This window comes from Prorops nasuta, unplaced genomic scaffold (assembly GCF_024137725.1).
Source record: "Prorops nasuta isolate Cenicafe-Biocafe unplaced genomic scaffold, Cenicafe_Pnas_1.2 PNAS00002, whole genome shotgun sequence".
Lineage (NCBI taxonomy): Eukaryota > Metazoa > Arthropoda > Insecta > Hymenoptera > Bethylidae > Prorops > Prorops nasuta.
In genome coordinates this window covers 9,789,013-9,810,902 of record NW_027116799.1, presented here as the reverse complement: position 1 = coordinate 9,810,902, position 21,890 = coordinate 9,789,013, and the positions used below count along the sequence as shown (strand labels likewise).

At 38.6% G+C, this 21,890-nt stretch overlaps 3 protein-coding genes across 5 annotated transcripts; 1 reads left to right on the top strand and 2 right to left on the bottom strand.

The window, feature by feature from the left end:
* Window positions 1-22: 22 nt before the first annotated feature.
* mus201 (rad2 superfamily protein mus201) lies at window positions 23-3,963 on the bottom strand. Its single transcript, XM_066732776.1, has 4 exons — window positions 3,824-3,963; window positions 3,520-3,614; window positions 3,275-3,450; window positions 23-3,088 (listed from the first exon to the last, which is right to left on the bottom strand). Exons 2-4 carry the CDS (start codon window positions 3,605-3,607, stop codon window positions 44-46), a joined length of 3,309 nt encoding a protein of 1,102 aa, XP_066588873.1. The 5' UTR covers window positions 3,608-3,614; window positions 3,824-3,963; the 3' UTR covers window positions 23-43.
* A 730-nt stretch (window positions 3,964-4,693) lies between these two features.
* Window positions 4,694-9,105, top strand: Su(H) (recombining binding protein suppressor of hairless). Of its 2 annotated transcripts, none has more exons than XM_066732799.1 (3): window positions 4,694-4,830; window positions 5,071-5,668; window positions 6,701-9,105. In XM_066732799.1, the coding sequence occupies exon 3, from the start codon at window positions 6,800-6,802 to the stop codon at window positions 8,318-8,320; it is 1,521 nt and encodes a 506-aa protein (XP_066588896.1). In that variant the 5' UTR covers window positions 4,694-4,830; window positions 5,071-5,668; window positions 6,701-6,799; the 3' UTR covers window positions 8,321-9,105. The 2 variants fall into 2 exon arrangements, with proteins under 2 accessions (XP_066588896.1, XP_066588905.1); XM_066732808.1 differs by lacking the exon at window positions 4,694-4,830 and adding an exon at window positions 4,918-4,989.
* An 896-nt stretch (window positions 9,106-10,001) lies between these two features.
* ck (myosin-VIIa ck) lies at window positions 10,002-21,581 on the bottom strand. 2 transcript variants are annotated; one of them, XM_066741869.1, is made up of 17 exons: window positions 21,562-21,581; window positions 19,475-19,521; window positions 18,037-18,150; window positions 17,830-17,976; window positions 17,533-17,717; window positions 17,330-17,451; window positions 16,977-17,233; window positions 16,585-16,881; window positions 16,114-16,509; window positions 12,164-16,054; window positions 11,897-12,079; window positions 11,618-11,819; window positions 11,423-11,551; window positions 11,262-11,358; window positions 11,081-11,178; window positions 10,828-10,997; window positions 10,002-10,760 (listed from the first exon to the last, which is right to left on the bottom strand). In XM_066741869.1, the coding sequence occupies exons 2-17, from the start codon at window positions 19,490-19,492 to the stop codon at window positions 10,554-10,556; spliced, it is 6,513 nt and encodes a 2,170-aa protein (XP_066597966.1). In that variant the 5' UTR covers window positions 19,493-19,521; window positions 21,562-21,581; the 3' UTR covers window positions 10,002-10,553. The 2 variants fall into 2 exon arrangements, with proteins under 2 accessions (XP_066597966.1, XP_066597974.1); XM_066741877.1 differs by lacking the exon at window positions 21,562-21,581 and adding an exon at window positions 21,043-21,531.
* Between the last annotated feature and the right edge of the window lie 309 nt (window positions 21,582-21,890).

The following is a 21,890-nucleotide window of genomic DNA, read 5'->3' as shown; positions in this document are numbered from 1 at the left end:
AAATAGGTATAAAAAAATACAATTTTTAATTTAATATTAACATTCATTCACTATCACTACTACTTTCGGAAAGCTCTGCTTCCTTTTTTATGCGACGTGCAGATCTTTTAATCTTCTTTGCTTTTGATAAGCCTTTCTTAGATTTCCTAAATACTTCGATAGCATGCAATTTTTTCTTTAACGCGTTTGCTTTGTCCTTTTCTCTCTGAGGTATAATTTCAATAGGTTTTTTACTCTGACTGGCAATAGTTATGTCAAAAATATTGTTATCTTCGTTAATATCTATTAGGGCAGATTGAGCCACGCTTTCGTTAAGATTCTTCTTAGATTTTCGACCAGCAAAGGATTTCTTCTTGGTGTTACTCCCCCCTTTCTCTGTACTGGCTATTTCATCTGACAATTCCTCGTTGCTATCATTATGTAGCTTTTGCACAGCTTTCTGCACTCTTTTGCTTAAGCTAGCTTCAATCGATTTTGGAGCCACTTTGATCTTAAAATAATGCTCCAACAATTTTTGACTCTGGGTTTCTCCCATCCTCTTTATAACCGGATTCATAATTTCATCAAATTTATTTCTAGTCCATCCAAATTTTTGTCTTGTGTAATCACCGAGCAAGACCAAATTAGGTTTGCCCCAAGTAAACGAGTCCTTTGAATCGTCTATAGTGGGAAATAAGTAAGCCTGTACAACAGCTTGACTAGGAAAGCCCTTTTCTATTTTTACATTTCGTAATTTATTACGAAGACCTGTTCTACCAGGGCCAGGAAGTTTTCCTGTGTTAACCCAGCTTGTAAAATTTAATAATCCACGTAGCAAGTTACTTTCCTCGGATGGAAATGCAGCTAAAATTTCCAATGCTGTAACCGGACCCACCCCAGGCACTCCAGTTGTGTAATCGCTACCTACCAAAAGTGCTAGCTGTATGAGCTGCGACCGAGTGAGTTTAAAATGATGCTCTATATCGCCAGAGAGAAATTGCAATACACGTTTATTATTGTTAAAAAAATTCTTATAAACGCATTTTCCTCCGAACAACCAAATATCAGAATCATCTGTGATCGTTCCATCAGTTAGATTGATTTGCTCCAAGTAAGCACACTGTGCTTCAGCTTCCATGGGAGCTACTACGTAAGGGATTCCAAATAATTGTAATAATTCCTGAGCTTCTATCCTTATTTGATCTGTAATAACCGTAGCTTGTCTCTCCAATTTCCCTATAGATTCTGTAAAAATTTGTTGTTCAGTTTCTAAATGCTGCTTCATCGTCTCGAGGTCTGTTTTATCAGCGGACAGAATCGTAGGCACCATTTCTAACACGATATCTGACCGATCTTCTGCACTTCCTGTACCAACTGTGGTAATTTCTTCAATTCGCTTCTCCGCTTTTTTCTCAGCTTTGTCTTCATCAACTTGTAACTTTTCCGTTGACTCGTTTATTTTTACAGTATCAACATTAACGTTATTTGACAAATTTTCATCCAAACTTATTGGTGTTTCATCATTGTCAGATATAATTAAAGGCTTTTCATTATCGCTACCTTTTTCTACCTGTAGCATTTCCGATGATGTATCGATTTGAGAAGTTTCGGTTTTCGTCAAACTTTCTTCATTGTTTTCAAAGATATCTGCAAAAAGATCATCCTCTGGTTTCTGATCGGAATTAATTGTTATCAAAAGATTATTTTCCTTCAAAACTGGTAGGGGACTGTTTATAACGGGAATAGGAACGTCCTGAATTTCAATAAAATCGTCAGATTCTGAATTCGATGAACTTGAATTTATGGTAGCCTCGCTTTTTTTACCTATTGATTTTTCATTATTTATTTCCTTATCAGTTGGAGGATTCTTTGCTGATGCATCAGCAATTTCCACAAAATCATCAGATTCAGAATTGGACTGTATTAAATCTAACTCTTGACCTTCCACAACATTATTTGTAACAGTTACATCTGCCTCCTTTTCTTGTTTTATTTTCTTATCAGCTATAGATTGTTTCTTCTCTTGAAATAATTTACGTTTATCTGACCTTTTTTGTCTACCACTGTTTTTATTTCCTCTGCTGTTTTCTATAAGCTGCATTATTTGCTCTTGACTCAAGCCACTGTATTCCAGCATGTATATTAGAGCAGGATTTTTTGTTTGCTTGCCAAAATACTTTTTTGGCAAAGGAAGGGATTCATTTATTTTAGGTTCAGCTGTAGACTCTTCTAGAAAATTTTCCTCTTTTAATTGTTTAATTGGTGGTATTGGATCATCGAATTCAATGTATTCAATGTCGGAATTCCATTCATCACTAATTTCATATTCATCCATGTTTTCCATGATTGGAGGAGTACTAGAAATATTTTCCACCGGTTCGGATTTTGCATCCGAATCGGATACTGGCTTTACCTCATCTGTCGTTTCCTTGGAACATCCAGGAAGAGCATTTTTATCACTAATATAAATTAATCTAGTAGTATTGTCGCTCGCAATACGAAAAGCTGTGTCATCGCATTTTGTGCTAATACCTTGTTCGGTTAAAAGCTGATCTAACTCCTCTAAAGTCAACGTTTTTCCACCCATTTCCTTCTCTGCTAACTCAATAGATTCCTGTACTAGTCTACGTTTTAGTAGACGTTTCATTTGATAACCAGAAAACTCATTACTCTCCTGGGGTATCTCGTGCAAACGTCCCCACGAATTCTGCTTCCTAGTTTCTTTTAAGTCAGTAAGAATGTCATATCGTACATCTGCTGGTAAAGATTTAAACTCCGTGCTACTTACATCTACAGTATGAATATTGCCCATCCACTTTGTTTGTTTTCGTGGACTTAAATTAAGTGAGGAGTCAGAATCAATTTCATCCACATCACTACTGTTATCCATTTGACTAGTGGATGGTAAATCAGGTAATCTGAAAATATCATCTTCCAATTGTTTTCCAGGAATATTTAAATTTTGATTTGAAGTACTGCTCTCTCTGTCTCCATCTTCCTTATTAAGCATTGATTTCACCGCTACGTGTTTTATCAAGTTATTTATCAAATTATTCTTTATCTTCTCTGCCTTACTTGTAGCAATATACTTCAACTTCCTGCGTGCAGCCTGTAACACAAAAGAATAAGGAGACTCTTTTCTCACTACCTGGTTCCCACACCAGCTAATTACTAACAGGCAATGTTACAGTCAAGATAGAGGCATGTATGTAAATATATGATCTACCTAATCTTCTACGTTAAGCAAAAATATATGAATAATTTAAATTAATTATTAAATATACATTATACGTACAATTGTATTTTTTTTAAGTAGAGGCACACCACCATCAAACACAAACACTGGCTTAATTTTATAATATAATAATTTGCAGATCCTGTGAAACAATCCAAGCAAATGAGCATTTGGTATTGAATTACCACGGCGATCTTGATACCCTTGTAGCACTTGATATATCCATATTGAAATATCTTTAAAAGAAATACAAAAAATTAGGATAGGTTCTAAAAGTTGGCTCAAATTTTAATTATAACACATACCAATGGCCAATATCTTTCCTTCAAGAGACTCCACAGGAATAGGTTTTCCTGTACAGTCTATTAAACGCCATAGACCATGGACTCCCATTGTAAATCTGTACAAAATCATAAGTTTGATTTATTACAGAAAAGATAATAATAAACAAAATACTTGATAGAGGATGCTTGTATAATGATATGAATTATGTATGTTGCAGTCCGGCATAACCTAATCACGGATTGTGCTAAGCGAGCAAGATTCTAAGTAGTCTTATGAATCAGGATTAAACGTAAATAATTATCAAATCAAGATGAATCGCATTACCATATCTGGGTAGATTGATCCATTTTAATTAAATTACAGGTACGACCAGAAATTTAAAAGTCTCATGGTCCCCTCGTCGGGTGCGGTCGAGCAATCAGTCTCTCGTGCAACGCCGGTCAGCTGTTGTATCAAAACAATTTAAATACACAGCCAAAAGGCCTTTAGCTCCCCTCATCATTAACACAATCGAGCACAAAAAAGAAATGTAAGTTAGCCAAAGATATATAGCTTATTAAAATTTATTGTCTTGAAGACAATTAAACGACAATATCTATATGCGCAACCTTTTTTTATTATACATTATTATCATAACTCTACAATATTTTCTCGTTTTCAGAATTTACTATATATAATAAAAATTACTGGACAAAGAATCGCACATTTTAATAAGAAGTGTTAAAGCAACTGCAAGGAGTAATTCACGATGATGTATTATATTAAAGTATATTAGAGTACGATATTGTTATTAGTACTCTTTGTCCGCTCCTTGTCCAGACAACTATATATACATGTCTGCTGATCTTTTTAATAGCATTTAGCTAGGCCGTGTGCCATATTACGCAGTGTCGATCGGCTATGTGTAGTTGTAGGCTTTGCATCTCGGCTTACTATACATTATCACATAAATCGCTACCATGTATTTATATGTATTACATAAATACATACGTATATAATATATGTGCAGAGCACATATACAAGTATACACAAGCTCATAGATGCAGTATAGTGCTATATCGTATCGTCATCATCGCAGAAGTGGAGTGAGGTAGAGGCCACCCACTCTTTCCCACAGCAGGTTTTTCCCACGCCCCCCGGAGTAACCCCAACATCCTTTTGCGGCAGCAATTCCACGGCCTGGTGAGGCGGGAGGGGAAATGCTCACGTCAGGTGGGGAAGCGAGAGGGGATCTGGAGGCGCTCGGGTCGACCGGGCCATTGTACAACAGTAAAACAATAGAATCTGCAGCCCAGTGATGTATTCCAACATACATAGTGCCCAAAAAACAAGTAAAAACCAATGTCTACTTCAGTTTTGTTCTATCTTTCTGAAATTAAGACTGATCAAATCCATCAAATAATCATCAATAAAATTTTTCATTTATTCTTTTCATTTTACGACGTATTATTTATTTTGACAATTTGCAATTAAAATTATATGATATACGAGTAAATAAATATTTCAGTTTGTTTCCGGTTCATGTATATTTTACACGATTGTAATTAATGGAAATCTTTGATTTGTTTCAGGAACGTATTAATGCGGGAGCTAGATCGTGAAAGTTGCTCGCTCGTGGTTCTAACCGCAGGTTCCCCGTTACCTCCTGAAATAATATCTGGCTACGTCACTGGCGCAGCCACTTACGCGGCTGGTCTGTGTAATAACTTTACGTGTCGCTCACTCAGAACTTAGTTACTCGAGGAGGATCATCAAGAACGGTCCTTGTGGATTTACCGATCTCCTTCTGTCACTTTTCATGGCAACGTGCTCCAACGTGATGAATTAATGAGTCAAAGTGAACCTTTGTTTGGTTGAAAATATGCAAGTGATATATTAAAATAAAAAATAAAAAAGATACTACACAGTAACTTTCAGCGAGGCTACCAATGACAAATTTGAAGCGGCGCGCGCTACTCGTTTTTCCTGTCCCGGAGTTGGTAGGACTGTTCGGAAAATTCGGAAAGTGAACAGGTGTTTTTTGAATGGATTAACAAGAATAGGCGAGGAGGACGCAGAAGGATTTACGATTCGTGAACGATCGAACAGTGATAAAGATTTACCAATGAGAAACAACACCTCAAGCTTATCGTGCCATGGATACTAATTCGATTTGTTGTTAATAATGTGGTGAGTATTTAAAACGTAACCTGTATTGGATCACCCCTCGCGTAACCTTTCTTATATAGAAAAGGTAAATAAACAAATTACTTTTATGCATTAAACATTAAAGAGCAGTTTTTTGCTATCGAAGTGCACTAAATTAAACTAAAAACTATATCTTTACCTTTTGTCTACTCTCAAAATATCCTTCAATAAGCAATCCTAATGCTCCTTTGCTTTATTTTTCTACAAATAGGCAGTCATTATTAGTAAAATGTTTAATTTTCTTTATACAATATTATATCTTCACAATGTACACAATAGATTGTAATTATTCTTTAATTATGCAACACTATACTAAATTAAGATGACAACAATGTATATATTCCTATTCAGTATACTTTCGCTGAGTAATGTTTACGTATTTCTATTTTGAAATGTTTTAATCAAGTATTGCTCCCTTTTTATATATACATATGTGTATATTTATAAAGATATCTAAGACATAAATTTTACACATATAACGAATAGTTTTTTTGTAAATAGTTTTATCAAAATTTATTGTTTATTTGTAGGAAGAAATGGAAAATAATGAACTTAACGTTTTATTCTATGCATATTTTATAAACAAAATGGAGTTTGTATATAACTAAGATAAAATATAAGAGATTTTACTTAACTACTGCCTATTTAAAAAGTAGAAAGATTAATACAAAAAAAAGAATTGAGAATAGACATTAAATGTAGATGTGCTGTTGTATAATGAACAGGGGCACTTTAATTCATGCAGGAAAAATGAGCTCAGCTTGGTTCCCACGGCATGTATACATTTCCTTTTTCCTGCGTTAAGACCAACAATTCTCAGTCGTTCATTTAAAGAAAGATATCCGAGGTTAATTATATCTTTTGCAGTAAAAAACAAAAAATTTTCCCACAATGAAGCTCTAAACAACTGTGTATTCTTTTATGCATTAGAATAATTGTAGAAATAAAATACCATTTCTTTTCTACAAGACTATACTGAATTTAATGAAATCTAAATTATTTATTTTGTTGCAGGTAAATATTTGGAATTATGCGTGATATGAGAAATAAACAAATATAATTTACCTCGAGTGGCAAACTTTTCTTCTCTAAAGCTTGAACTGCAAATTAAATATGCCACATCAATTTGGATTGCCTACAATGGCACATGGCATGCAGTCCCCACCTTCGCCGACTTCAGTCATGTCGGTGTATCCAAGATTTGGCTCTGGTGTTTACAGACCCGACCATCAGGATCAAAGATTAACAAGAGAAGCTATGGAACGTTATTTAAGAGACAGAAGCGACATGGTTATAGTAATTCTTCATGCTAAAGTAGCCCAGAAATCTTATGGAAATGAGAAAAGATTTTTCTGCCCACCACCCTGCATCTATCTATTTGGCGATGGATGGAGGATGAGACAGGAGCAAATGCTTCGTGAAGGAGAGAGCGAACAATCAGCACAGCTTTGCGCATTTATTGGCATTGGCAATTCTGATCAGGATATGCAACAACTTGATCTCAATAATGGAAAACAGTATTGTGCAGCAAAGACTTTATACATTTCAGATTCAGATAAAAGAAAGCATTTTATGCTGTCAGTTAAAATGTTTTATGGGAGTGGCCATGACATTGGTGTGTTTCATAGTAAAAGGATAAAAGTGATCTCAAAGCCTTCAAAAAAGAAGCAGTCTTTGAAAAACGCGGATCTCTGCATTGCTAGTGGTACAAAGGTGGCTTTGTTTAATCGTTTAAGATCTCAGACTGTCAGCACGCGCTATCTTCACGTTGAAAATGGTAATTTTCACGCAAGCTCAACGCAGTGGGGCGCATTCACGATTCATCTGTTAGATGATAACGAAAGCGAATCGGAGGAATTTCAAGTTAGAGACGGCTACGTTCATTATGGGAGTACGGTGAAGTTAGTATGTTCCGTAACGGGGATGGCATTACCACGATTGGTTATTCGAAAAGTAGACAAGCAAATGGCTAGCCTTGAAGCCGATGATCCCGTATCCCAACTGCACAAATGCGCCTTTTATATGAAAGACACGGATCACATGTATCTGTGCTTGTCGCAAGAGCGTATAATACAATTCCAGGCAACTCCTTGTCCAAAAGAAGCGAACAAGGAAATGATTAATGACGGTGCTTGCTGGACGATCATTAGTACTGACAAAGCCGAATATCAGTTCTTCGAAGGGATGGGCCCTGTGCGCTCCCCAGTAACGCCGGTACCTTTGGTTCATAGTTTGCACTTGAACGGCGGTGGTGATGTAGCAATGCTTGAATTGACCGGAGACAATTTTACACCAAATCTTCAAGTATGGTTCGGTGATGTCGAAGCGGAAACCATGTACAGATGTCAAGAGAGCATGCTCTGTGTCGTTCCCGATATTTCCTTATTCAGAGGCGAATGGCTCTGGGTTCGACAACCTACTCAGGTTCCTGTCTCACTGGTTCGAAATGACGGCATTATTTATGCAACTGGACTAACATTTACTTATACTCCGGAGCCTGGTCCTCGTCCGCATTGTCCACCGGCCGATGAGATAATGAGAGCCCCTCGTGCCATGCACAATCAAGCTAGTATGCCACCGGCGATCGCCGATGTACCTTGGAACACTCATCAGGCACCGCCATCGGGTCTCTGATGTTTTCTCGACGATCAAAATCATAACCAAAGTCAACAGAATAGTGATACAAATACATCTATTACTGTTCCCGTGTCCATTGACATCGATAGTAATAGTGCTAATTCTTACCTTACAAAAGACTCGTCAATTTTCGAAGCTACCACTACTATAGCGCGAAAATTGGAAAATGCGAGAACGTAGCAATCGATAAAATTCCCGGAGAGTCCTCGAAATGCTCATATTCTCTCGCATTACTTATATATATTATTGATACATGAGAAAATAAGAAAAAGCAAGAATCACCGATTCACACTATCAAAATCTATGGGACTTGCAATAATGTATCTCTTAGAGTATGCGTACAAACTATTTTGTAAATTTATAACCGCGTTGTGAACATAATATTAGATTTATTTATTATCGAATAATAGGATAAACACACTAATAAAAGCTTTGAACAAATGCATCAGCATTACGTATGAGTGGATGCTGATTGTAAAAAGGATCAAAGGTTATAAGTCAGTAGAGTTAATGTACTTTAATTGTTCGTATCGTGAAAATATTTAGTTTTTAGACTTTTTTTAGACTTCGAACAATTTGTCTATAATTTATATACTACATGTAAATACTACTACATAGAAAGGCATCATTTTATCAATTTCAGACATATTCATTTAATAATATAAATCTTCATTCTTTTTTACAAAGAAAAGAAAAAAACATTTATAAATAAATTTTTAATGCAATAATTGTTAAGTCTGTAATCACGCATTTTGTTATTTTACCAAACAATCTTTACTCTGTCTTCGAAATAAAAAGAAACCTATATAGTTGAGATAAATAATATTTTTATAAAAAAAATTGTAAAATGCATATTTAAATATGTAAGGTAATTTTTGAAGCACATTAGTTATTTATTAAAGTTTGTTTTGTAATTTAAGTCACATCTTAAATTATGAAATATTGGTTTTATATGAAATTTTTATTCACTTATGCTTGCAATTTTTACAGAAGCACTTGCAGAAAAAAATACTATTGCATAATTAATTTTAAAGCCTAAGATTTATTTAAATCGAATTGTATATTACAGTATTAATATGACAATTTTAATCTCTTATCTGAAATGGGGGAAAAAATAAATTCTATTTATAATTTAACTTTTAATGATTATGCTTTTTTTCGGTGCGGAATTAAGAAACAATCATGATAATGCACATTTTGACAGAACTTGTAATTTAAGGTTTTATGAATATGAAGTATAATAGCTAAACTTATCCGTGAAGAAGTAAAAATATCTTTTTAGAATCACCCTATCAACCAAGGCGCCCAATAATTAAACATAATAAATGCAACAAACTATTGAAGTCTGATATCATTATATATTTAATATACTTTTTAATTTGTTTGATATATACTTGATTAATGGTAAGAATAAATAGTAATTTGATTTTTGTTATAAAACTATCTTCATTCGCTCTCGGAAAAATGATCTACCTGATGTTTTTACAATCTTCTGAAAGTTTCGTGCATTGGATTGGCAAACCGTCTTTTGAGAAGACATAATCGAATATAATGATCTCCGAAAGGAAATGAGATAACATCGGCCTGAGAATGTCTTCCTCGAGAGATCTATTGTTAAAAAGGGAATGCTGGTGTAGTGTTGTGTGGGAATTTACCCACAATTAACATTTCTACCGGATTTACTGGATAACATAATTATCTTTTTATTATTCACAACAATAAATGTAGATTAATAATTATAATTACATTCTTGCACACCATTGGACGGACGGATTTTGATATGTATGTATATGAACATTCGGTAAAATCTTTCACGAATTGCTACCTATTTAAACTATACTGTTACAAATTTCTTATAGTATACTCTCATTAATGTCCAATGCAATTCTCTTATCTTTTACATAGCGAAGAACTATTTTACAAAATTGCGTAATATTAAAAATCATGTACAGAAAAATTTAATTAACTGCTTATATAGAAAAATAGTGTAAGTAATAATCCCTCTTAAAAGTATTTATCCTGGATGCTAATAATTATAAATCATTATTATTTTTAGGTAAGTATGGGAACGACAATGACCTTGCTTTCTTTATATTAGTATTAACATAAATTATAAGATTGATTCAGTGAGGTTTACACTGATAAACATGCGAATTAAATAAAACAAATTAATTAATTTACCTGTATATATAAACTTTCGATGATTGCTAAATAGTCTAAAGTCTCTTACTTATTTTATTCTAATTGTTCTCTGTTTGTTCATATTAGTGAGCATTAATGAAATGTACGATGTCAAAAGATCATCCATTTTATAGCCCAAAGCAGTTTCGCACAATAATTTGGAGCCACGAACCAAATTACCTATAGTCATATGAAAGTAGGTATTGCCAGAGGACCAGTTGGAGATTCTTGTGAATGGATGCGTTACGAGTATATCCTGAAATATGGAAAAAATTACTATTGATAATGTTTTAATATCTTGTACTACCTTTATAACTTCTAACCTTCGTTTGTGGGTGAATAAGACTGACCCCGTGTTTATTAATTGCAATTAGCAATAATTCTGGGTAGTTTGGCTCTGTACTTTGTTTAACTTCAAAAAACGCCGAACCGAACGTTGGCCAGCGATAAACAATTTTTAAAAACGTTATTTTGGCATCTTCTGGACTCATTCCTAACGATTAAATAAAAATATCATGACTGTTTACCGAAGAAAACCACTTACCATTAATTCAAGCTTTAGAAAATTATATTTACCAGCATCTTGATTGTACGCAGCTATGATGGATCTTTTCCAGTCATTTGAGCTTTGTATTTTCACCAAATCTCCGGGTATAAGCTCTCTTAACATTTGCCTGAAAATGTATTTACTTTAAATAAAGAGACTGATAATAATCTATAACCAAAGGAAGGAAAGATTGTATTCAAATCGTCTTACGGAATGGCTTGTAATTCTTGTTTACTCTCGCCAAATCGTACTCTGTATACTAATGCCGCTAATCTGGATGCCTCTTCTTTGGTACACTTATGATACCCTGTGTGACAGAAAATAAGACAATTATATAGCTGTTAATGAGACCAATAATAATAATACACTACCTCTCAACAGTTTTGGAAGCTCTTGATGGAAGTGGAATATCAAATCCGCGTTTCTATCCTTACCAGGAACTGTATTTGTCCATAACTTTTTCATGAAAAATACTTGATACGTAAATTGAGGAGATACCCCTATAAATCCATTACAAACGAAAGATTAAGCATATGTAGTCGATAGAGACACGCGTCAAAACTTACCATCTCGTGAAGGACGAGCTTTCCTGATCCAGTCTGTCAAATGTCGAACAAAGTCAAAGAAAAAGTCCCCCTCGGGAACGGAGATGACTTTATCTGCAATTTTCACGAATAAACTGAATCCCTCGGATGATCGAAGATTGAGTCTCTGTGCAATGTTTTGACAGAAATCTTTTGCTCTGGTCGATGAATCCACTTCAAAAGCCTGTATATCAAATCATTATTATGAAAGAATTGTAAATAACCAGAAAATAAAATAAAAATAACACAAGTGTGACATACTTCATCAGTGTCATCGGGAAAGTATACTTTATGAAATATCTGTGTGGTTTTGTGCTGGATAGCCTCGACTTCTACCTGATGAGGTGGATATTTTCTCTGACCGTTACGCAGTGTTTTCTGCAACCTCTGCAATGAATCCTGTGATATCGGATGGCGCCGCGTACGCAGGAAGAGCGTTAACTCCTATACAATAAAAACATAGAGTAATCAGTATAATATGGGAGGATAAGCAACGCAGCATATTCAGTAAAGAGATAAAACTGATACCTTCAAGAGACTCTGACTGCAGGTGAAGAGGCCTGTAGCAAGCCACATCAACTCCCAACCTCGCTCCTCGCTCAATCTATTGCGATTATCCGTCAGTTGTTTCATCAATTGGCAATAAATTTCATCCCTCAAAATCTCATTTTTCAATGGTCCATCGAATATGAGATCCGTGTACTCGTTACCAATGCGAGGCCTCTTAGTTGGTAAATCGCCCATGTACTTTAATATGGCGTTAAACGCAAAACAGGCTTCTTCAGCTAGCTCCTCCTTGGACACTAATTTTTTCAGTAAAGGCTGCTTTATTGGCTCCCTCGAGTGGTGCCATAGTTCATCGGTGTGACCACGTCTTGCAGCAGTCAGAGTCAAAGCTTTGGACATTGTTCTCTTGGGTGGTGTTCTGAAATGATCAATGGCATACTCGAGCAGTGTGTGAGGCTTGTCTCTTGGCTCAACACCGTTCATCTGTTGCGGGTATAGCCTCCTTCCGTTCTCTGTCCCTTCGATGCTGAAGAGAGAAAGAATATCCTGCGGTGGCTTCGACAACGAAGGCAAAACGTACACAGTCTCAGCCGGGAAGTCTCCTCTTTCCCCGGTTCTCTCGCAAGTGCCAATACACCAGCCAGAGTTCAGTACAGTCTCCCCTGTACTCTCATCCTCCAGAACAATCAAATCGCCCTTTTGGAAGCATAAGAAGGAGGACGCAGAAGACCCATCCCCCGTTGCCTTGTAATCCTGCAGAGCTATGACAAATTTACTGCGCTTCTTCAAACCTTCCAGGAAGTAGACCACCAGGTCGCGGATGTCCTCTGCATTGGGACTCTGAAAAGTAAACTCTTCTCCGCGCACCGTCGACAAACTGAATGTCTGGGTGAACATCTTGTTCGTTTTTTGACTAGATACAGTAGTGATCTCTGGGAAGGACAACTCTAGGAGCACCTGTTCCTGATCGTCAACGACATAGACCCCCGTCCAGTTCACAGCTATGATCACGTCGTTCTTGGGGAGATTCGGTCCAGAGTTTCTGTACGCCTCGTAGAAGCGGGAGAAGAGCAAGGGCCATTTGAATTTCGCGTAGCCAACTATGTCTTCTTTCACTCGCAAAGCTGGTACTTTCTCCTTCAGGTAATAGCTCTTCTTGTAAGCCTGCAGAACGAGATGTCCCCATCTGTCGATTGCTTTATCGATTCCAGTTAAACAATAATCTGGTATGTAATTTGGTAACAGAGTGAATAACCTGTCTACATTCATATCAGTATGATATTCTATATAATACTGCTGCGCCGCTATCATAGCCAGGTCCTCCTCCTTATCGCAGCGATACTCTCCAAATTTCACACCTCGCACAACCTGTTGATAAATGAGATTGGTCGCCACTTGATCCTCTGTAGGCTCGTGCCATGGTGCGAAAATCTCCTTCCGGAAGAACAGTCTCCAGGGTGCGTTACGCTCCTGGGCACCTTGTTCTTTGGCGTATTGCTCGCATTGGGAGATGGCATCCATCACGTGATCCCCCCCGCTTCCTAAAGACGAGACTTTGTCAAAAAGAGCGATATACAGGGAGAATCCAAACTGATCCCTCAACGAGATTTTGTCCGACAACTGGTTACAGAGTTCCCTGGCCGTTGTAGCTGAATCGGCTAATAAAGTTTTAGTATTGCCATCCATGAAAGTAATGGGTAACATTATTGGTTTCTTGGATTTTGTCGCTTGAAGCTCTAGCCAACTCGGTGGCTGATTACGAGTTCCATTGTTGAAAGTCCTCTTCAGCCTGTCCTCGCAATACGGAGCATAGCCAGGTGGTCCCTCTCTTATGAAGGCTCGCAGATAATTAACAAATTTCTCCGAAGGTGCAAAACACCCTACGCACAGAGACAACAGTATCCAACCTCGAGCGTGAGATGATTTTGATTGATTGTTCGTCAACTGTTTACAAATTTGGCAATAAATTTCGTCCCTCAATTCTGCTCGAAGTATTCCATGTCCAATGATGAAATGAAGCTTCTCGAGGTTGGAGGTTGGTCGGGCTTCTAACCAGGATTGATAACTATCTGCGGTATATTCGTCCTCCTGCAACCTCCTCCTGACATCCTCGCCCAGTTTGTTCTTTCTCTTCAGGGTTAGTGATACCAATTTGTGTCTGATAGAGCGTGGTTTTTGCTTCAGAAACGATTCTGGATCCATACCCATCATCTGTGCTTCCTGGAACTCTTTGCTCCTTATGAAGTTTCTTCCCAAGGTCGCTGTGACCTTGGACATGACCGACGTGGTATCCCGATCCATCGTGTGGAATCTAGGCTCGGGTAGATCACCGGTGAATCTCAGTATGGTGATCCAGAGAGCTTGGGCAGCCAACTGATCACCCTGCGTGTGTAATGGTAGCAGAGGATGTTTCAAAGGCTTCCTCGAGTACTGATGAGTTATGTTGCCTTGGAAATAGGTGGCTGCGAATTTCTGGAATTTGAATTCCGACAAGTCCTCCTCGTCCTCCGAGGCGATTTGCATAGGGCTAATGATTTCTTGTTGATCAGCTGCCTTTGGTGCAGGTAAATCATTGAACACAGAGGTTTCCCTGGCAGGAGTAGGAGCCTCGCTGCTGGAATCTGGAAGAAAGTCGAACATTGCTTCAACCAATTTGCTATCGTCTACAGGCTCGTCCTGCTTCTTAGCAGCGTCATTTATGAGATTCTTCTTGATCTCCATGCGCCTCCTATCCTCCATTTCCATCTCTATTTCTTTTCTTTCTAACTCTTGCATTCGTTCCCTGTAATTCTGTTCAGCGATCTCCTTCGCTCGTTTGTTTCCCTGATCTTTCAACTCTCGCTCTTCTTTCTTTCTCAGCCTCAGTGCTTCGATGTGCAATCGATACTCATATTTAATTTTTTTGTATCTTCTCTGCGCTATCAACCGTCTCACGTGAGCCTGGATCTTAACGATAGCCCATAATTTCTTCCGGTACATTTTTCTCACCAGATGTCCACGTGCTCGTGCTTGCAGAGCGACAATGTGACCACGCAAATGCCTGAATCTGTGAGAAAGCACTCTGGACCGAATGAGAGCTTGCAGCCTCATATAACCGATTCGCATTCGCTTGTAACGCTGTCTCTGTGCATAGCCTCTCCAAAATTTTTGGATTATCATCGCAGCAGCTCTCATCCTCAAGAACCTCCTTCGATAAACCCAGCCACGAATGTTGCGCTGAAGTATCAAAATCTTCCTCGTGAGAACCCTGTCTCGCTCCTGTTCCAGAAACAAGTCGTGAGCGTCCTTTAAAAATACTTTCGTATGGCCTAATTGATAATCAGATCTTCCCAGCACCATGTGGCATATCCTTGAGGTAGCTGCTCGACAATCGACTTTATGAGCCGGAGGGATACCAGGTATGAGGAAGCGGTATCTCTCCACGAACTCGGGGAAAGCGTGTCGAATTGGATATCCAGCTCTGCGGATCCTAATGGTTTCCATCATTCCAGAGTATCTCAGTTGACGACAGCACAAGCCTCTATCGAACATCATTGGCTTTTTATACTCGTTTGGCTTGATGCACCGTATGAAAAATGGCTGACAGCTGCACAAAGTCTTCATCAAAGAGTCCAAAGACTTTTTAAATTGAGTCGACAAGGTCGGTGCTCTCTTTCGTGTCTCAGAACCCATGCCAATGTCCTCTGCAAAACAGGCTTGAAGGAATTTGTTGGACGATATGTGTATTAACTGAAGTAGATCCGCACTGAACGTGTCCCTGTTCTTTTCCAAGAAGCTCCTGGTGTCGTAAAACACAACGCCAGCAAAATGATTAAGTCCGAACGACGTGTTTATATCGGACTTAGGTTTCAAATAATTCCTGTGAGTGCCATGAGTCTTGTGAATTTTTGCCAACATGGTTTGGTCGGTACCCTGCAAAAGTTTATTGTCAAGCTAAATTTCAGTAACGAGTAAAATAGCTACAAATATACCTTTGGGAATTTCGACTCTTCGTCTATAAGTGCCATGATATTCAACTGCTTTATGGCTATCAAATCCAAAGCATCTTGATTATCAACGAATTCGATATGCTGCCAATTTATTCCTTCGTGGTTGTACTCTTCTTGTTCTAGTTTAAAAATATGCTGTACAAAGAATTGTTGAAGATTTTCGTTTGCATAATTGATACAAAACTGCTCGAAGCTATTATGATTGAAATTCTCAAATCCAAATATATCCAGAACGCCTATCGCACTGCGCGAAGTGTTTTTGGGACGATAAATAGCTTCGTTAATTTTCTTTACAATATGTATAAATAATCTGCCATAAATGCCTTTAACGAACGCATCCCTAATATCGACGGATTGTTCTCTCGACAAAGTTGAGACCTGAAACATTTTTCTCATTAAGAAGAAAGATACAGCATATGTATAGTGTATTACTATTTTATACAATTAACCAACCACTGTCTCGCCATGAGCAAATATCGTTCTACGTGTCAAAGCGTCTATCAATGATTGAACCGGCACCCCTAGAAGATTGGCGACCCTCCTTACATTCGTTTGTTCTGGGATCTCCGTAGCATCAAGATTATCGACTACCGTTGCTCTATACTTAATGTTTCCCATATGTAAAAGTGCAGCGAGCAACTTCAAAACTTCCCATATTTCAGAATCAGTAAACAATAATACTTTCATGGCTGATCTGATATCAGCAAATTCAGCCGAATCGTCTCGACCTTCGCAGGTGATACTACCCCCCTATAAAACAAGAAAAATAAATTAGAACACCATGAAGAAACTATACTCCATTATTTTCTCCAAATATTTAATAAAAACAAAAACGAAGAAAATACCCCAATAAGATATTTATACGTAGATGCATCTTCCAATTCCAATTTTTGCTTCTCTTCCTTCGACAGACCAGCAAGCATACAGTAAAAGATATGATAATTTCTCTCGTCCAAACTTTGAGATACTATTCTCGATTTCTCTAACAGGTACTGTTCTATTTTAGCTCCTTCTATAACACCCTGATCATTGAAGTGAATATCTATGTATTTTCCAAAACGAGAAGAATTGTCGTTCCTAACAGTTTTCGCATTTCCAAAAGCTAGGTGAACAAAAAATAATGTATTGTTGCTGTTCACATAAATCTCCTTTCTCTCTATCTTTCTCTCTCAATCTCTCGTTCACTCTTTCTATTCACCTTCGAGTATAGGATTGGCCTCCAATATTTGCTGCTCTATCCAAGAGTGTTTCCCACTGATCGCTGCTAAATACTGCAATATTAATTTGGTACTCTCGGTTTTGCCGGCGCCGCTCTCTCCGCTGAAGCAAAAAATGAGAAATAATTAGTGAATATACATTTTGTTTAATTAAATAACTGGTAAGCAATATCGACAAACGTACCTAATTACTATACACTGATCCTGGCCATATCGATTCATATGAGCATAGCTGTTATCTCCAATTGCAAAGATGTGAGGCGGCAATTCACCGATTTTACGGTCCTTGTAGAGTTTGATTTGTTCCGCTGTATAAATGGGCAGTATCTGGTACGGATTGACGGCGACCAGTATGGATCCGGTGTAAGTCTGTGCGAATAAGTAGCTCAGGAGGTTTTTCGCTTCCTCATTGGAGGTGAATGGTATTTGCGATGGAAGATTTATCCTCCGAGACCAAAGAGGAAACTGCGAGTATACTTACGTAAATGAGATTCTCGTTGTAGCGTATTAACAAGTTACGAAGAATACCGGCCTCATGGAGGTCTCCCAAACTGATCATGTCTTCCACGCCTTGGACGGAAGTGGCGTGCATCGCTTTTATCCTTCTCTCTGGCGTCAACCATTGTTCCTGTGGGCAAAATTCTCATTGTATTTAACAGACCCAAAATTCATTGATAAATTCACTGACCTTGTTGTCGTCGTCCTTCACTTGAATTCGCCTTCCCTCGGCCGATATTACTCGTGCACCGATCGCTACGTCGAATTCCCTTCCAGAGATTGGTTCGATCCATATGTAATCACCCTGCAATAGCATAAGTCTCTGATGATTTGTGCAATTATTTTCTAACAATTAAACCCCCTCCGTCTGAACACTGGGTCTTTTTGGGCACCAGTGAGAATTTAAGAAGAAATGTTTAGTGTGGTTTAAATAATTATAAATAATGTATCTTTTGCTCGATTATCGATATAACTCTAGGACCAGAAAATAGAAGTATTGTAATATATGCTTCGTAATTTTTTTTAAATTTTTTACAATGATTTTTTAATAGAAGATTTAACGATAAAAATTTGTGGACCCAGTCTATGTACATAGGACGCCAGAAAAATATAGTGTACAGACGGAGGGTTGATAAGAAAAAAAAATATGGTGTTATTTTGCAGAAAAAATAGTAGGCTTGCTTTGCTGGCGCGCAGTCTTTTGGATTTTGCACGCTTTCAAGGTGACGCTGATAAATAATAAATAAGCTGAATAATTGTGTCGAGGGAGATAAGCATTGTCGTAGTCGAGTTGGCGTTTGGGGTGCGGCCTTATCGAACTGTATCGAACACTCGTTTCCCTCTCTCGTGGCTAGCAGTCTGCAGAGACAATTAAATTAAGTCGTCCAGAGGAGGCGGCAGCATTGCTTTGGCTTCGTCCGCTCGTTGCTGAATTTTTCAAAGTGGTAATGCAACAAGTGTTACGTCGTGCTGGATACTGCTGGATTCCACGCACACGGTCCGCTTGCTCATCTTCCCGGAACATCGGAAGAGCTCTTCCGCTCTCTCTCTCACTCCCCCCCCCCTCTCTCCCTCTTTCTTGCTCTCTCTATATCTATATATCTACCCCTCCCCCCCCTCCACCAATCTAACCAAACTACTCTACCGAAAATAAGAAACGAACATGCAAGTATTGTTTCGTTTCGTAATCCTAACCTATATAGCACAATTTGCCTTTCCAATAGTAGAATGGCAGATTTGGATAATAAGAAAAGAGAGCCTCTCGATTGGCGACAGGCAGGACAGCGATGATTAAGAGTTCAAGAAACGCGTTGCGTTCCGTTAGACGACTGTTGCGCGAAATACTCGTTAAGCTATCGGAAACCGTTAACTATGCGTAATTAAGCGTCGAGCACTCGCTTGAGAGTGCAAAAAGAAAAACCCTTGGAGCATCTGGCGTCTCAGTATTTTGGCAGAGAAGAACAGGACGATTAGACGGAACGAGCTTTGCCTCAACAATTATGATAAGTCCAAGGTAAACCAGTCTGAACACAGCCCCTGGCCTGCAAAGTCTGAAGTGTCTGCACCAGTCTGCACTCTTTGCAAAATATACCGGGTGTTCCGCAAATCCTACTTAGAAAATTACTCACTCGTGTAACGATGACCATCTCTCAAGTCGTGCTTTTCGACGCTCCACCTGTAACATGAATCGTTCGAATTATGAAATTTTATTGGTACAGTATTTGGCGGGAAAATTGTTTGTTCGATGGTGGCTCGACGACATTCTTTTAGGTTATCGTACGGCGTTGTACGGTATATGGTATATATGGTATGCGACCAGGAGTCTGGAGAAAATTTCCCGATGATGCGTCTGGTCGACCACCGTTACGTACACCAGAGAAGCGGCCAGCACAAACCTGTTCTTGCTAAAGTGGGTTAGGTAGAAGAGTTTTGTGCTGTACGGCCCCGTTTGGTCGTTCGATCGTTCGATCCTTCCGCCGAGTCGCGTCGCGTCGAGTCGGATCGTGGATCTCAATCTCTCTTCTGGCCAAAAACACGCGCTCAGATTCATGCTTTCATCTAGCTTGGGAATTGTCACTCGCAAAATGTCTGCATTTAACGCAAAACATCATTTCAATTTCATCGTTGACGATTTGTTCCGCTCGTTGAACTTGAAACGTCATGGGACCTGGCAATTTTAACAACTCTCTGTTGCTCGCCATCTTTATTGCGCAGAGGGGGCAAATGTGTTATGTTTTGCCCTGTTTTGCCGGTACGGCAGTAACGCGTCTAGTCTCGTGGGAAACACGCTTTATCCGTTTTACTGACTTTCAAAATATCTACCATACATCTGTCTCCTTTTATTTACAAGATGCACGCCATTCACGAGAGACTTTAACGACTGAACGAACAACAACAACAACAAAGTCACTGTAGACCAGTAGGACTATTTTGTAGCTCGTATCCACAAATTTCAGTATCATTAGGTTGAAGTTGACGACAAATATTGTTAAGCGTAATGATAAATGTATATATACATCGTTTTCGGTGCTCAGCAATACCGACAATTGACATTGAAGTTACAGAATAAGGTGCCGGATATCTTATTGGATTTTTCTAGAATCACGTCCGACTGAATGTAACATATACATCACGTATAATAATAATACCAAATATGAGATCTGATTTTAGGTCAAGGCTTGGGAAATGGGAGGAAGCGCGCTTGGTAAGCGGCTCTACACTTTTCTAGATATCATGATATTTGCGATATCGTAGTTCTACGAACGAGAAATGATAACAATACAGTCATATGCTGTAATAAGTGTCTGAAATCTCAGAGTAAACATTTCGAAATACCGAGTATGACCGATAGGAGCAATACAATGATTAAGGAATGTTAAGGATGAATGTACGGGACATTGACAGCTCGTGGATCAGGAACGATTTTCATAAGGTATGGCATGGCTGCAGGGCCATAACATTCTACGCACGCACACACTAGCCGCGTGTCATTCGACGAGATGCCGGCAAGCGGAAAGGGCATTGCCCTTGATTGAATAATTATAAAAAGTACCTAGACGAGGGAGGGAGTTGCTAGTAATGTGAAAAAGGTCGTGGGGAATGGAAAAGGAGGAAGAATGACAAAAGATGGTTTTCAAGGTGGATTGAAGTGAAGGCAAGGCTAGGTAAGGTAAAGTAAATAATATCGTAGTAATACCTTGTACGAGAAAGGAGTAGCACGACGATAGCTATACGTCGGCTAAAACGGCGGTACGCTCCATTAAGAAGAGACACTGCACTGCACTTGAACGCCACTGTTTTGTGCTTTTCTCATATTATCGTCGTGTTGGATGGATTGTCGAATGAGTCGCGTGAGAGGATCAGGGGCACGCGCGTGTCTCTCTGTTTACGCGATAGAGAGCAATAAATACAGACGACAGGTGCTCCCTAGAAGAACAATACGAACCTGAGCCCTGAACGAACGAGGAACAGAACCAGAACAGACATGAAAAGTAAGCGCGCTTGTTCCGGAGGATGGGCCAGCCACGGTGACCGGCACATTAACACGTCCGCTCGGTCTCGGAGAGCTTCGGTTCGAATCGGCTCTGCCAGGTGGAAGCTGTCCGAACTTCGAAGAGGTGGAAAACGGCCCCCACAACCTGCCTCAGCCTATACCCATCCACACTATTCACCAGCACCAACTAATCTACCTACCAGTAGTACCAGTACCAGTTACCTGTTCAACGCACTCTTTCCGTCTCTCTCGATGATTTCGACTTGGTTGACTTGGTTCAATCCGTTCAACACAACGCGCTCAACTACACAAATAGTGACAAATACATACTCTTCACTCACCATTATTATCGCGATCTACTCTACCGACTCCGCAAACTTGTATACCCAAAACATAAACCATATACGAATACTTAATATTGCTACTTGTGCCGCCACGATCGACTCTATATTTACCTGTTTTATTGATAGAGCTTACTCCAGCAGCCAGATATCATATCGATGCCTTTCAAATTTTGCAGGAAACAAACTTTTCAGATATTGATAGACCAG